The sequence below is a fragment of the Rattus norvegicus genome, chromosome 7 (assembly GCF_021556685.1).
Source record: "Rattus norvegicus strain SHRSP/BbbUtx chromosome 7, alternate assembly SHRSP_T2T, whole genome shotgun sequence".
In the NCBI taxonomy this organism is placed as follows: Eukaryota; Metazoa; Chordata; class Mammalia; order Rodentia; family Muridae; genus Rattus; species Rattus norvegicus.
In genome coordinates, this window is record NC_141540.1 from 79841090 (window position 1) to 79857414 (window position 16325).

Below are 16325 nucleotides of genomic sequence, written 5' to 3' on the forward strand. Positions count from 1 at the left end.
AGTAGTGTGGGGAAGTCAGTGAGTAACCTCTATGTCAATGCTTTCAAGTAAGGGAACACATGTGAAGTGTTTGACAAATAGCAGTTGTGTTACATAGTTAACATCACAATGTTGTGTGTCAGTGCAGTGCTTAGCACCATGCTCATCTATTACAAGCAGCACAACGTTTAGTCAGACAGAACTTTGTCATAGCACTAGGCTTGTTCCAGATACTGTACTAGGCATAGGAAGGAGTACAAATCTACTTGTATAGGACTATATATTTTATGATTTTCCCATAATTTGAAAAGGTTTGTAAGTGACTAGTATACTTTTGTGTCTTTCATAGTGCTAGGCAGAAGACAGGATTCCTAAGTAAAGGCTTATTGAGTAACAGATTACACAATTAGCTGGGGCTTTGCACAGGAAATAGTAAATGTGATTATCTTATTCAGAGAGATTATTCTTATTCCAGTTCCAAGAAACTACGATCCTACTTTACATCCTTTTGAAGTCCCAAGAGAATATGTAAGAGCTTTAAATGCTACCAAGTTGGAACGGGTGTTCGCAAAACCATTCCTTGCTTCCCTGGATGGTCACCGTGATGGAGTCAATTGCCTGGCCAAGCATCCAAAGAGCCTGGCTACTGTTCTTTCTGGGGCGTGTGATGGAGAGGCAAGTGTCACTTTAAAGCTTGTTTTAAACTAGCACACTCTATTACAAACCTCTTTCCTTTTCACTGTTTTCAGTTTGACTTCAGTTTAATTCCTAAACCTAAACTCTGAAGTGATTTAGTAGTTTTCCATCCACTGACTGTTAAATGGTGTCAGTTCAGTGGTGTAAGGTTCAATTTGACAGTATATAAATTATCATGTTTATAATAAAAGTATTTGAATTTTTCACAGAAGTTGTTATTGATGACTGAACACTTAGTTTCCTAATCTGGTAAGGGGAAAGACTTTGAAACACTGTAGAATCAGCAGAGTATTTGACAGGTTGAATTTTTGTTGTTGATATATTTGTCCATATTCAATACATTATTATTCAATACATTATTATAATTCAGAAGATTTTGGTTTTAGTATTTAGAGTGATTCATAGCCTTTTCAATGTGGAATTTCTAAAATATTTTACATTTCGAGTTCTCTGAATCTTAGGTTAAAATTTGGAACCTGACTAAACGAAAATGTATCCGAACGATACAAGCACATGAAGGTTTTGTCCGAGGAATATGCACTCGCTTTTGTGGAACTTCTTTTTTTACTGTAAGTGTACTTTTAACTCACTATCTCTTCAACTGCACAGGAAAGATCTAATTGCATAAATTATTTTCAAGTTCATGTATTTATTCCAATGGCCTTTGGAGCTCATTAGTACTAGAGAGTTTATTAAACCTGGAAAAGCACTAGTTTTCTGTAAGTAATTCAACCTTACTCATACTTACTATTTTTTGCCTTTTTATAAATAAGTACTTAACACCATTGACCTAATATCCTAAGCACTGAGAGGTGTGGTTAATGGGAATTAAGGCAATGACAGAATGATTGATGTTCTAAGGAAAATGTTTAGTGTTACGATGAATAATTTGTACTTTGTCAGCAAGGACTGGAGAGTATGTGCTCAGGAAAGAATAAATCCATAGCATATTTGCCGATTTTGAGTGTACAATTTAGTGACATCTGATGTGTGTATGTCATTGTGCTACTATCCTTTCCACTTCCAGAGTTCACCCTGTACCCTAAAGCTATGATCACTAAGCCATAGCTCCTGAACGCTCCTTTTAGCCCGCATAGTAGCAGCTCTTCCACTTTTGTTTCTCAGAATTTGGTTTTTCTGGGTGCTTCACAAACGTGGACTCATGATTTTTGTATGTGCAATAGTCTAGGCCTTACTCAATCAGCATGATGAATTCAAGGTTATCTGTGATGTAGCATATGCTAGAAAAGTTTTTTTGAAGTTTTATAGTAATAACAAGTGATGTATTTATACCACATTTCTTAACCCATTCATTTATCAAAGAACTTTTAGCTTGTTTCTATCTTTTTGCTATTATGAGTAATGCTGCTATGAACATTGATGTATCAGTACTCGTTCAAGTTCATTGATGGTTTTATAACAGATGAACAACAGATTCCCTGCTATGCTTTGAGATGATTACTTTGAAAGCAATAAATGCTCAGCTTGTAGGCAATTCTTATTGTTTGCATAAGCAACAATTGGGGGGTACCTGATGAATAAAATCTATAAAAGTAGTGATCAGTTTGAATAATGTTTTGGAGGCTTGATGAGCTTGTCAGATGACTGAGAGGTACCCCGGAAGACAGTCATTCCTGCCATAGAAAAGGAGAAGTCAGCAGTTACCAGCATGTTTATGGGCGAGGAAGGGTCTGGTATGATGAACTGGACTCACTGCAGGTTATTTGTGTGAAGCTGACCGTCCTTTATAGGTGAAGTTCTGGGGCATAGAAGAAAAGTCAGAACTCACCCTGGCATCAATCATCTCTATAGAATTAATTGTTGAGGTATAGTATGATATCAGTATGAGGAAGAATGTCTCTCCTTAAGGAAGAAAACACAGTAACTACAGAGCAGATAGAACCGGTAACACAGTGAATATGCCATAAATGGTAAAAGGAATTGGTAGCAAGCTAGAGCTGCAGGCAGCTAAGACTTTTGTTCTTCCCGTTGGCGTTCTGGTTATTTTGAATTGATACAATAATATCCCAGCCAGACTATTTACAATATGTTTTTGCCCTTTTTTATGGAGCTGGGAATTAAACAGACTGTGCATTCTAGACAAGGCTCTATCGTTCAACTTCATTCTCAACCCTACTGAATAATTTTTGGGGGGCTGTGGTCATATTTTTAAGGATTCAAAATGAATAAAGCCTTCTTAAGTATCCATCAACAAATGAATAGATTGGAAAATTTTGATGTATTCAATCATTAGAAAAGGGGAAATCCTGTCATTTGCAGCAGTGTAGATGGATGTTATGCTGTGTGATATAAGCCAGCCACAAAAAGAACACTACAGCATCTCACTTTTATATAGACTATAAAACACTTTAGTCCTAGATTGGAAGCTACAGGGGAAGAAACTAAGAAGATGTTGTTCGGTAATGTAAACTTTGAGATAGACAGAAGGAGTAAATGTGTGTGATACATGAATAGAATGTACATTTTAAACTAAATCCTGGAATATGGTATATTTTGAGCATCGCTAATAAAAACTGAAATCCAGAACACTCTTGAGCCATCAGCATGATACCAGAAGTGGAAGACTATAAAACTGCTTCATATACAAATAATTAAAAACTACCATATGAAATTATCTTCAGTTAAAACTGAAAAGTTTGTCCTTGAGTTCCCTTCCTAAAGAGTTCCTTAGGTACCTATGTGTGAATGCTGCAAAGTTCAGAGCACTCCTGGTTCCAAGTTCTTCAGATAAGGCTGCTAACTGTTACGTAGTACCACATACATGGTTGTTTGTGTTATTAACCACAAGCCACATTATATTGCAAATTCTAAGTTCTTACTTGACCTGTGTTAAACATGTCTGCTAAATATCCAAGTCTAAATTACCACAGTTTTTTGACTCACTTTGATTTGGGCTGAGGTAACACCAGTATAATCACTGTTATGTTTTCAGTATCTGTAACTTTAGCACAGTGAGAAGCCATGATCTTGTGGGATGTTGAGAGCTTCTCCAGAGGTCGGTAGTTGGATCAGAAAGTTAAGTGAGTAGTTGTGTGACAGTAGAGAAGGGCTCTGTCTACTTCAAGATTATACAACAGTGCCTTCTCACAAGCATTTTCATGTTTTACCCTTTTTTGCATTTGAAATGATCTGAAATTTATTGTGTATCACATCGTATTGGCTCAACTTTGTTCATCTTTTTATGTATGTGGCATGTATGTATTCATATGAATTATTATATGTGTAAAGGCCTCAGTATCAATCCCAGATACTAAGGATCTTTCTCAGCAGCTCTGACTGGAGGGCTGGTCCTACTAGCAGTCTTGCTCTTGGGATCCCGATTCTGAATTCTAAGGTGGAAGTTACTAGCGAGCTGCCGTGCCTGTGCGGCATTGACATTGGTTCTGGGGATTGTTCATGTTGGCAGGGGAAATGCTTTAACTGCTGAGCAGTCTCCCCAGCCCTTGCTTTTTGTGTTTTGTTTTTAGACGGGATCTTTATATGTGTGTGTGTGTGTGTGTGTGTGTGTGTGTGTGTGTGTGTGTGTGTGTGTATATATATATATATGTATATATGTATATATATATATATATATATATATATATATATATATATATATATATATATAGCCTTGATTTGTCTGAAACTCACTCTGTAGACCTGACTGGCCTCAAACTCAGAGAGATCCACCAGCCTCTGCCTCCTCACAGCTGGGATTAAAAATCTTGTGCCACCACACTGGTAAAAGAGATTTAAGAACAAAACTACTTTATGTCTATGTGTATGCCTTGAGTATATGTGCATGGACTACATGCCTGCAGGTGAGACCAGAAGAAAGTATCTGATCCTTCAGAGGCAGAGGCAGTTGTGAGCTGTCTGATATGGAAACCCATCCTCAGACCTCTGAAGGAGCACTAAGTGTTCTGAACCTCTGAGTTTGCTCTCCAACCCATCCCACTGCTCCTTAATGTTTGGTTTGCTTTTTGTTTTGTTTTTTGAGAGATAGGAGAGGGAGTCATCCTCCAGTTCACTATGTAGGCGGCACTGACCTTAAACTCACCATCCTCTTGCCTTAACCTCCTCAATGCTGGAATTAAAGGTGTGTACCACTGAACCAGGGTCAGACCTTTCCAAGTGATTAATCTTATATTCCAATACCCATATTATAATAATAAGTTTTCTCTTCTGATTTGAAATACTATTCTCATGTGATCTAACTTTGATCTATTCTTATCCTTTTGCTTTACTCATACTGGGCTTTTTGTTTTGTTGTGGGTTTTTGTGCTTTATATATTTGTTACAAATTTTTGTTATGCCAAAGTAGAAAATAAATGCATCGATAAATGTGAAAATGAAAGAGTGGTGTATGTTACTATTTGAAATGAGAGACTTGGCAATTTGATATTTGTGTTTACAGTTACTGGTCATTAGACTCATCATAAAATAACTGTGTGTAGGTCGGAGATGACAAAACTGTGAAGCAGTGGAAAATGGATGGACCAGGCTGCGGAGAGGAGGAGGAACCGTTGTACACGGTGTTAGGAAAGGTACCGAACACATGGAATGATGCTTGTACACAGTGTTAGGAAAGGTACCGAACACATGGAATGATGCTTGTACACAGTGTTAGGAAAGGTACCGAACACATGGAATGATGCTTGTACACGGTGTTAGGAAAGGTACCGAACACATGGAATGATGCTTGTACACGGTGTTAGGAAAGGTACCGAACACATGGAATGATGCTTGTACACGGTGTTAGGAAAGGTACCGAACACATGGAATGATGCTTGTACACGGTGTTAGGAAAGGTACCAAACACATGGAATGATGCTTGTACACGGTGTTAGGAAAGGTACCAAACACATGGAATGATGCTTATACACAGTGTTAGGAAAGGTACCAAACACATGGAATGATGCTTGTACACGGTGTTAGGAAAGGTACCAAACACATGGAATGATGCTTGGCCTATTAAAATTCTGTATCTCTTTTTGTAATTCCAAAAGGGAAAAAAATTAACAGCTGAGATGGTTTGTTTTTAATAATAATGCAACATTTTATGTGATTAAAGTTCTTTGAAGCTAAAGAATATGAACATCTCTTTGGTGTTCTTTGTAACAGAGTCTGACTTCTCGGTGGCTAATAAATACTGGCTGTGTTAGGTCATACAAGTCATATAGGGGATGCAATGAAGTAGTTCTTAAAGGAAGGCCACAGAAGAAACTGCGTAAGATAAATGTTTGGAAAATAATGGCTTAGTTTCTCTCTGGTTTATATCTTCATAGATCTTAGACAAAGCTCAGAATTTCTCAAAGAAACACAGAGTAGTGTATGCTTCCTGTGTAATCTTAGACTTCTCACAAATTGTTCTCCAAGTCAGATTGGGTCAGTTAGAGCCTAAGAGTGGTTTGGTTAGAGCATGTTTTACGTAATGACTGCTTATATTCTTACGTTACACAGACAAAATCCTGAAGTTAGGTTTACTCTTTAGATATGTGCCTTTGAAAGCCATCATTTATTTCATTATCACACTAGTGTATATGTAGGTGATGTTTCAGGTTTCAACAAGTCATCAATATTCCTAAAGGGAGATGGAGGTAGGAAATGTGTGCAAGATGGGAAAATGCCCAGGTGTAACAAATTAGTAATTCCAAAGCAAATTCCATTTCATTTTTATAAAACGCCTTAGCATTTTATGATACTCTTTTTCCCTTTAAGGAAGGGTCTCAAAGAATTTCTTTAGGGGTTGGGGGGGGTTGGGGATTTAGCTCAGTGGTAGAGCGCTTGCAAAGCCCTGGGTTCGGGACCCAGCTCCGAAAAAAAAAGAAAAAAGAAAAAAAAAAAAGAATTTCTTTAGACTTACTCTAGGGGGAATACCATGATCAGTTAGACTTTTTTTCAAGGTGAAGCTATTGCATTCTGGATATGCCAGCCCTGTGACTTTCCAAATGTAGGTGACTCAGTTGCACAGTTGTGGCAGAAGGTGGTGGGAGAGGAGGGGGGAAATGTCTTTGTAGCAAGAATTTCTTTAAAAAATTTAAATATGCTGATTTAAAGTAGTAATGAGCCTATGTAACACGCTCTTTGCTTTTAAAGACAGTATATACTGGCATTGATCATCACTGGAAAGACCCGGCCTTTGCCACGTGTGGACAGCAAGTAGACATTTGGGATGAACAAAGAACCAGCCCTGTGTGCTCAATGAACTGGGGATTTGACAGTATAAGTAGTGTTAAATTTAACCCTATTGAGGTAATGGTCTTCTTAATAATGTGTTCTGATTATTGTTTGCCATGAAATTGTATCCCTGTTTCTACACTTTAATGGCTTTCTAGCTTTAATGTGTTGTCCAGGTTATATCTGTGTTCTGTGAAATTTCAGCTGCACATCAGAGTAGACTCCAAATGAATACTTGGCTCCTTTTGGTTTTGATTTTGAGACAGACCTTGGATGGCACAGATGGGTCTTGAGTGTGTGGTCTTTGTGCCTAAGCCTCACATTAACTTTACTTTTCTGTGCTTTCCATGCTCTTGTTTCATCAGATTGTACCGTTGTGCTTTGAGGAAGATGTTCCCTTTTCTTAAGCCTCTTGGCAGTCATGAGAGTGAGCATTGAACATACTGTCCATATTTATAATAATATGCATGACCACTTGTGGGCTGCATGATAATTACAGTTATTAGGTCTTCTTCTTTTGCTTTACAATCTGAGTTTCTTCCTAGTCTCAGTGGACTTGGAGGTGGGCTACTGCATGCTATATTTGTATGTGAACTTAAGAAGAGGGGCTGAACTGGGGGCTAATGTGTCCTTGGGCTCCAGATCTTTCTCTGATCTTTTTTTGAACACATAACAATAATGACCCTTATTGTCCAGAAGACTCAGTCAAGATGCTTTTTCTTTTGCCTCAGTGTTAATAGGAAGTTACCATGTTAATTTTTATAAGAGAAAATCCTGAAATGTAAATTTTGTACTCAGAGGCCCAACGTGGTGAGAGAGGGAGGGGAGGTTAAGCCGAGGTGGCAGAGTGTTCTGACTGTTCATGGGGTGCTGTTGGGACATGATGTGCTGCAGTACAGTGTGAGCTTGGCTTGAAGTGCTGCCAAGAGGCAGGCAGACAAGGCTATCCTGCACTAGCGTGCTCCTGTATGCATGCTTCTGTGTGAGGCTACATACAGGTCTAGAGCAGGGACTGCCAGTGTATTCCCCCGCATGTTTAAAGCCTTTCCAGAACACAGGCAGACCCTCTTCCTGTATATCTGCGGCTGCTTTTATGCTACAGAGGAAAAATTGAATAATTGCTCAGGGAATCACTTGGCTCATAAAACCTAAAATACTTTCTTTCTGTTTCTTTATGGAAAAAGTTTGTTGATCCCTAGTCTGGGATTTCTGTCTGAGCTCTGTGTTCCTGGCTGCAGCCTCTCTCTCACTTCCCATATTCACTCTGGTTTTAGAAGTGAGCTCCGGCCTTGAGAGGTAAGCCAGCTTTAATGAGCTTGGCCTTGAACACGAGAGAAGAACAGGCTACAGTTACAAATAACGTGTTAAAGCCTGCCTTACCACCCACCTCATCCAAGTCATAATTCTCTGTATTTATTTGTTTTAAATAGGAGATTGACTGTGTCTCTGATTGTACTTTATAGGTTTATTGTGGGAAAAATTGTGATGATAGATATGAACATTTTAAACATCTTAAAGTCCAAGGTGGCAATTTGTCATCAAACAACAGTAAACACAGATAGTGATTTCCTCCTTTTGAATTTCAAATATTTTCTTTCCTATTTTGATGAACATGTTAGAAAAGCTGAGGACTAATTTTAAAATCATAATTTCTGGTTATGGCCTTTCGACTATGTTTTTGAAACTTGCCTATTTGATATTTATTTGTCCACTGGCTGTTTTTTAATCTTATGACTTGACTTGGTGATAAAAGCAGATTATTTACATGTCCCCTACCCTGTGTGAAAGCTAATGGAAAGGGCAGGGCAGATTGCTGTGAACAAATAGAGTATAGTTATTTCCTCTATTCATTAATAATTAATTTTCTGTTAAAATATTAAAGCCTAAAATTCTGGTAAAACCAGAAGTTAATACTGAGGATCGCCGTATTTTGCAGTGTGAAAGTTTACATTCAGTCTAGGTGGAACTTTTTGCTATGTTCAGATCAAAGTCTTTGTTTTAGAAATTGACCCTTGTCTTGCCAAAAGTAACGTTATGAAAAGCCAGTAAAGGTTAAGAGCTTAAGGGGCAACTAAAAGACATCTTCTGGGACTTCAGAGCTTTGTTTTTGAGACTGTTTGAGAAGGGAGCCCAGATCATAAACATTTATGATGTTTTATTTAAACTGTATGCACACAGTAGGTGTTAGCTGGCCATACAGCTATTTAGTAAATAACTTTTACTGCTTTGTTTGCAGTAGGAAGTAACATTAGGCAGAAGCCAAGAATTATGGTACCTGGAATCATGAATAAGGAAGACTAGAGTTGCAGTGAGTGGGGTCCCGAGTTGGAGAAACAGTGGGTAAAGTGCCTGCTGTCTAAGCACACTGACTGATTTAGGATCCCAGCACCTATGTAAAAGCTGAGCATGGAGGTGGGTCTGTAACCTACATTACAGGTGGCTACAGGGATCCCAAGGATTCACCAGTCAGCCTTCTAGCCAAAATGGTGAGCTGCAAGGTCAGTGAGAGACTTTCTCAGAAAATAAGGGGGTGAGTAGGGGGCTGAAGAGATGACTCAGTGGTTAAGTGTACTTGATGTTCTTGTAGAGACCTGGGTTTGGTGCCCGGCCCCCACATGGTGGCTTACAGCCCTCTGTAGTTTCAGTTCCAAGGGATCCAACAGCCCCCTCCTGAGTCCAGCAGCACCAGACATGCATGTAGTACACAAGCATATATGCTGACAAAACAGTCATTCACACAAAATAAATGAATCCTAAAAGGGTTTTATAACTATAAAGTGAGGGACTTGGGAGATGGGGGAGACAGCTCAGTAGTTAAGTACACTTGCCTACATGCCACCAGCCTGAAGCCTGAGTTTGATTCCTGGAACCTATATGGTAGGAGAGAAATCAGGCCTGTAAATTTGAGTCTTTAGGAAATGTTGTTGTGTAGAGCATTTAAACAACTGTTTGATTTCATCCAGTTATGATAAAATACTCTCACATTACAGTGATATTGTTAAATAAAAAAAAAAAAAAACAGCCTTAAATGTCAAGTCATAAAATTGTTTACACTTTTGATTCACTAATGCTATGCCTGAAATTTTATGTTAAGGAAATTCAAATGAAGAGTTAATTTTTACTGAAGTGTTACTTATAATAGCCAAAAGCAGTTAGTCTTAAGTTGAAGAGCAGGTAAGTAAATTGTGCTCTGCTATAAATAGGACACACTGTTATTACTGGAGGTGTAACCATGAAAATACTTTACTTAGATGAGCTTATGGGTGATATATTATATCCTCATAAAGTGGTACTGAGTGTAACAGCTTGAGGGCTTAACATAAATATTAAAGATAATTAAATAATTTGTGCTTTGAATAGACATCATTTGCTTCCAATCCTGGCGATTAATTGGTGATTGTTTCAATTATCTTTAGACATATCTCTTGGGAAGTTGTGCTTCTGATAGGAATATAGTACTGTATGATATGCGGCAAGCTACTCCTTTGAAAAAGGTGGGTTTCAGTCTTGTCTTTGTTTTATACAATTAAGGGATTTTATATATCAAATGACTGAAAAAATAGAATCAATATTTCATAGTTCCTTTTTTATTCATAGAGCTGTTCTCTCATCCCAGAATGATGATATTAACATTCAACTCTCCATTGATTTTAGACTCTGTTTCTTTGTGACTTCCATAATGCTAGTACATTTTAGGCATCTAATTAATGCTTGCTAAATTGAAACTTTTAAAGTAAAAGGTATTTGGGAAAGGGGGCTTGATTATCACATGATATATGCATTTTATTCAAGACAGTTTTAGAACTCACTCACGTAATGAACTGTTTTAATTATATGCTGATGCTAGTTTGACTCTGCTTGATGAGAGGCTTTTTAGTAGTCATTTCATTCACCATGGTCATTTCAGGACTTAGCTATCAAAGCTAATGCTTCCTTATGCTGACTTTCAAGAGAGAGAGAACTACTGTTTGCATATAGAATGGACTGCTGTTTTAAGCAGAGTATAAGATTGATAGCAAGCATTTGTACTATTGCTAGAGCAGAAGAAGGGCTAGATATCATTTATATACCATGAGTCCATTGGCACAGTTCACATATAACAGAAGATAGCTAGATGCGGTGATTCAGGTCTATCGTCCTAACATTTGCTAGGTGAAGGCAGGATAATCCAGAATTCAAGGTCATTTTGAAACACTGAGTTTCAGGCCAGCCTGGACTTCATAAGACTCTGTCAAAAGAATAAGAAAAACAAAACATTTTCTAATGTGTTGATAAATTCAGAAGTATTAAAGTATTAAAAAAAATAATACATGCTTCAGTTTCTAACTAATTGTTGTTATTTGAGGTTCAGGGACTAGGTGTTAAATATTGTTCTGTTGTTTATACTACAATCTGTTCTCAGAAAACAGTCACCGACTTCTTTGCATTATGTATTGTGCATCCGAAAGTATTAGCTTAAATCAGAAAAAAAGTAGAAAATTTACTTATTTTGTATCTATTAGTTTTATAGTAATGGGATAATGTTATCTTCCTTTCTTAGGTTATCCTAGATATGAGAACAAATACAATCTGTTGGAACCCTATGGAAGCTTTCAATTTTACTGCAGCCAATGAAGACTATAAGTAAGTGTCTCTCCTTTTAGAAACTTACTCCTAACAAAAATGGTTCTGTCACATTGCCTTGTTAATATAATATATTTTACTTGGTAAATAAACCTTCATATTTCTTTTGCTAAAAATAATTTCCACATTGGAGAAGAGATTTTTAGAAAAAATATTTTGTCCAATTTTAGAATGACTTAGACAAAGCATCGTAAACTAACATCTCTGGTAAAGCCTGTTTGCACAGTTCATGGGAAGGCCATGCTTATTTGCTTATGCACGGGTTTTGGCTGCTTTTATTTTGTAATGCCTAGGGTGGATAGTGACAGTGAATACCTCATGGCTCACTTGACCAAACGGAAGAAACTGAGTACTCTCTTATATGGGCCATTCTATTTCCCTCGCACTCACGAGGTTGAGGCAGGAGGATTGAGTTTGAGACTCCCGAGGATTATGATGTAGTATGTTCAAGGCCAGCTGGGGTTCTATGGAAAGACATTGAGAACAAACAAACAAAGGTGAGCACGTAATGCTGGTTTGTTAGGAACGGTGTCTTCTTCACAAGTATTGTGACCCCTCAGGTGAGGATCCTGTGGTACACTGTTTGCTGTCATTAAAGCAGACAGAAAGTGACTATTCAGGTTTTAGCTTAGTATGTGCCTGTAAAATGGCTTGGCAGGCTGGTTTGAACTCTGAGATTTAACGAGTCCTTCTCTAGTGCTTCACTCCTGTTGGCGTTGAACATTGCTGTCTCATTTTATCTCTTCACTGTTGTCATCAGGTGAGATTTACAACCAGAGAGGTTAATCTAGTGAAAATTATGTTTGTAGTGTATTTATTATTTTTAAGTACATTCTTTTTTTTTTTTTTTTTTTTGGTTCTTTTTTTCGGAGCTGGGGACCGAACCCAGGGCCTTGCGCTTCCTAGGCAAGCGCTCTACCACTGAGCTAAATCCCCAACCCCTTTAAGTACATTCTTAATATATGTTTTGAGAAGGTACAAGCTTGTTGGTAAGTTTTACCTTTAGATTTTCTTTATTTAAAATTTGTCCACCGGGGGCTGGAGAGATGGTTCAGCAGTTTAGAGGACTTGATACTCTCGTATCGTAGAGGAGTTCTGGTCTCCACTCCCACATGAGGCACCTCACAACCAACCACCTGTAACTTCTGTTTCAAGAATATGATGCCTTCTGAAGGCACCTACACATGTGTAGTGCACATACAGATAAGGAAGCACACACATAAGTAAAAAATAGTGTCCAGTGTATAGATATGACAGTGACAGATCGAACACAGGACTACAGGGTGCTCCCTCAGAATTTCCTGTGCGGAGACGAAGCCCAGGTGATTCCCTAATTAGCAATGCCCAACCACATTGAAGCCTTTGCTCACTGTGATGGATGCTTGGAAATGAAATGGGGCTGTTACCATTAAGGGCAGTAAAAGACGAGCAATACTGCAGAGTGGTGACCTCGCTGCTAAGATTTCTAAAGTTCACTGAAGCTAGCTGTTTGCCGACATAATCTTCTTTCAGAGCTGCTTCGGAATTTCTCATTTTTCCCCCTTGGAAAGGTTTATATACATTTTCTAAAACAAAACATATCTCTCACAAGAAATGGCTAGTACTTTTCCATAATTGTCCCTATCTTTAAAATATCCTTGGTGGCTGTCTGTGGTGGCATACGCCTGTAATACCAGCACTGGGAAAGCTGAGCCAAGGAGGAGTTGAAAAAAACTGGATACGTGGCTGAAGGACCACAGGGCTTCTCTCAGACAGCATGGATCCTTTTTTGGTGTCTCTGTTTTGTATCTTTATTTTCCTTTTAATATTATAACTGAATTAAAGCCTAAATTCAGATCTACAGCAGCTGATTATTCTGGTAGGCAGTAGGCAGATCACTTAAACCAGCTCAGTGCAGTGGATTTGTTGTCTGTCAGGAGCTTTAGAATAGAGAATTGCCTAAAGGATTCTCATAGCTCAGAATGTTAGGCATTTCTGTCCACATGAATTTATTTGCTTGGAATTTGAACAGACTTGTATTTTGTTCCTTCACACAATGACAAAACAATATATTTAGAAAAAACAATTTGCTAAAAGAAAAGAGTATTGTAATTTTAAGGGGAGTTTCTGCCTCATTCTATCTAGTTTAGCTCCCAAATAAAAGACACAGAATCCTGGTATTGTATTACAACCTGCTGGCACTGTGCAAGGGTTCTGAGCTGTTGAACCTACATCCCAGCCATAAGCCCTGTGTTACTTGAATTTGAGTCTCATCTGGTTACTGTCCCATGTGTGTCCTCAGGCCACATGCTCATGGTTCATCTTACCTCATGGCAGCCATCTTTTCTACCTCTTCTCTCTTCTTTTTCCTTATGGGGGGATCCCTACCTGAGATCCCCCTAACCCCACCTCAAGACTCACCTTCCTCTCCTGCCCAGTCACAAGCTCCAGGCTTTTATAGTCCAGTCAGATTACTGGGGAGCATTCGTTGCAGCCTTTGGTCAATAAAATGTCCATGTGCAGACTGTAATCTGATCTTGGGGTATAAACTTAGCATCTGAACACACGGCACACAAGACCAACCACCACAAAAGAGAATTGTTTTTCCATAGTTTGGTAATTGCCAACATGCTCAGGCTCTCCAGAGGGCTCTCTTCCAGAATGCAGGCAGCCAACTTCTGTCCTCAAAGAGCAAATCAGCTCTCTGGCCTCTTCCACATTTGTTTGTTTAGTAGTGGGGTGTTTGTATGTGTGCATGCATGCTCTGTCTGCACATGCACAGCCCATGGTGCTGTGTGGAGTTGGTTCTTTCCTACCATGTGTGTTCTGGGGTTTGTGCTCGGGTCCAGGAGCACAAGAGCTTTATCAACTGAGCCATCTAATGGTTTGATTTTTTGTTTGTTGTTGTTTTGGTTTTGTACGATCTTACAAAGTAATGAGAATTCTCTGTACCTTCCTACCTTGCTGGTGTTCAGAATCAGAGTGCTTATTATGAGGATCATTATTTAGCTAATGTTCTTATTTTTACTAATATCTTTTAATACTACATATGGCTTCTTTCTAGAAATTTAAATCTAATATTTAAACAATGTTTTACAGCTTGTATACTTTTGATATGCGTGCACTGGACACTCCTGTTATGGTCCACCTGGATCATGTATCTGCAGTGCTTGATGTAGACTACTCTCCGACTGGGAAGGAATTTGTGTCTGCTAGTTTTGATAAGTCTATTAGAATCTTCCCTGTGGACAAAAGCCGAAGCAGGTATGTATGTGCTCACCAGACAGCCACTTACTCTTGGTGAAATTTACTCTTGATAATCATATATCTTTTCTTAGAAGGTGGGTTGGTTATGTGTATATAGTATAGCTTACACCCATGTATTGTGAAATGGATTGTAGACTACTGCAGTATCAAGTTAGGGTAAATCAGGTGGTTTGTTTAATTGACTAGGAGATTATTTCTATATAATTAATAAAAATTTAGTTTGACGGTACAGAACTCAGATAATTTTATTCTGAAATTAGTTTTTTTATACACATTTTTTTATTTTTTATTTTTCCATCTTTTTTAAATTGGGTATTTCTTATTTTACATTTCAATTGTTATTACTTTTCCCGGTTTCCAGGCAGACATCCCCCTAACCCTCCCCTTCTATATAGGCTTCCCCTCCCCATCCTCCTCCCATTACCGCCCTCCTCCCAACAATCCCATTCACTGGGGTTTCAGTCTTGGCAGTACCAAGGACTTCCAGGGGTGCTCTTACTAGGCTGTTCATTGCTACCTATACAGTTGGATCCCAGGGTCAGTCCATGTATAGTCTTTGGTTAGTGGCTTAGTCCCTGGAAGCTCTGGTTGGTTGGCATTGTTGTTCATATGGGGTCTCAAGCCCCTTCAAGCTCTTCCAGTCCTTTCTAAGAGACTAGAAAGGGGGTCCCGTTCTCAGTTCAGTGGTTTGCTGCTGGCATTCGCCTATGTATTTGCTGTAATCTAGCTGTGTCTCTCAGGAGGGATCTACATCCAGTTCCTGTCATCCTACACTTCTTTGCTTCATCCATCTTATCTAGTTTGGTGGATGTATATGTATGGGCCACATGTGGGGCAGGCTCTGAATGGGCGTTCCTTCAGCCTCTGGTCTAGACTTTGCCTCCCTGTTCTCCCTTTTAAAGAAGGAGTGAAGCATCTACATTTTGGTCATCCTTCTTGAGTTTCCTGTGTTCTGTGCATCTAGGGTAATTCGAGCATTTGGGCTGATAACCACTTATTAATGAGTGCATACAATGTGTGTTTTTCTGTGATTGGGTTACCTCACTCAGGATGATATTTTCCAGTTCCAACCATTTGCCTATGAATTTCATAAAGTCATTGTTTTTGATAGCTGAGTAGTGTAGATGTACCACATTTTCTGTATCCATTCCTCTGTTAAAGGGCATCTGGGTTCTTTCCAGCCTCTGGCTATTATAAATAAGGCTGCTATGAACATAGTGGAGCATGTATCTTTGTTATATGTTGGGGCATCTTTTGGGTATATGCCCAAGAGAGGTATAGCTGGTCCTAAGGTAGTTCAATGTCCAATTTTCTGAGGAACCTCCAGACTGGTTTCCAGAATGGTTTTACCAGTCTGCAATCCCACCAACAATGGAGGAGTGTTCTTCTTTCTCCACATCCTCGCTAGCATCTGCTGTTGCTGGAGGTTTTGATCTTAGCCATTCCGACTGGTGTGAGGTGAAATCTCAGGGTTGTTTTGATTTGCATTTCCCTTATGACTAAAGATGTTGAACATTTCTTTAGTTGCTTCTCAAACATTGGACAGTTCTCAGCTGTGAATTCTTTGTTTAGCTCTGAACCCCATTTTTTAATAGGGTTGT

At 38.7% G+C, this 16325-nt stretch overlaps 1 protein-coding gene across 2 annotated transcripts in view; it reads left to right on the plus strand.

Moving 5' to 3' along the window:
* The window catches only part of Dcaf13 (DDB1 and CUL4 associated factor 13), a 35281-nt gene that overhangs the window by 5095 nt on the left and 13861 nt on the right, over positions 1 to 16325 (plus strand). Inside the window, exons 2-8 of one of the 2 annotated variants that reach the window (XM_087558004.1) lie at positions 455 to 654; positions 1137 to 4242; positions 4305 to 5222; positions 6775 to 6930; positions 10272 to 10349; positions 11396 to 11478; positions 14557 to 14721. In XM_087558004.1, coding sequence (XP_087414130.1) covers positions 5166 to 5222; positions 6775 to 6930; positions 10272 to 10349; positions 11396 to 11478; positions 14557 to 14721 — 539 coding nt within the window. In that variant the 5' untranslated portion in view covers positions 455 to 654; positions 1137 to 4242; positions 4305 to 5165. The remainder of the gene's footprint in view (positions 1 to 454; positions 655 to 1136; positions 4243 to 4304; positions 5223 to 6774; positions 6931 to 10271; positions 10350 to 11395; positions 11479 to 14556; positions 14722 to 16325) is intronic. The other variant, NM_001173558.1, reaches the window with a different exon arrangement.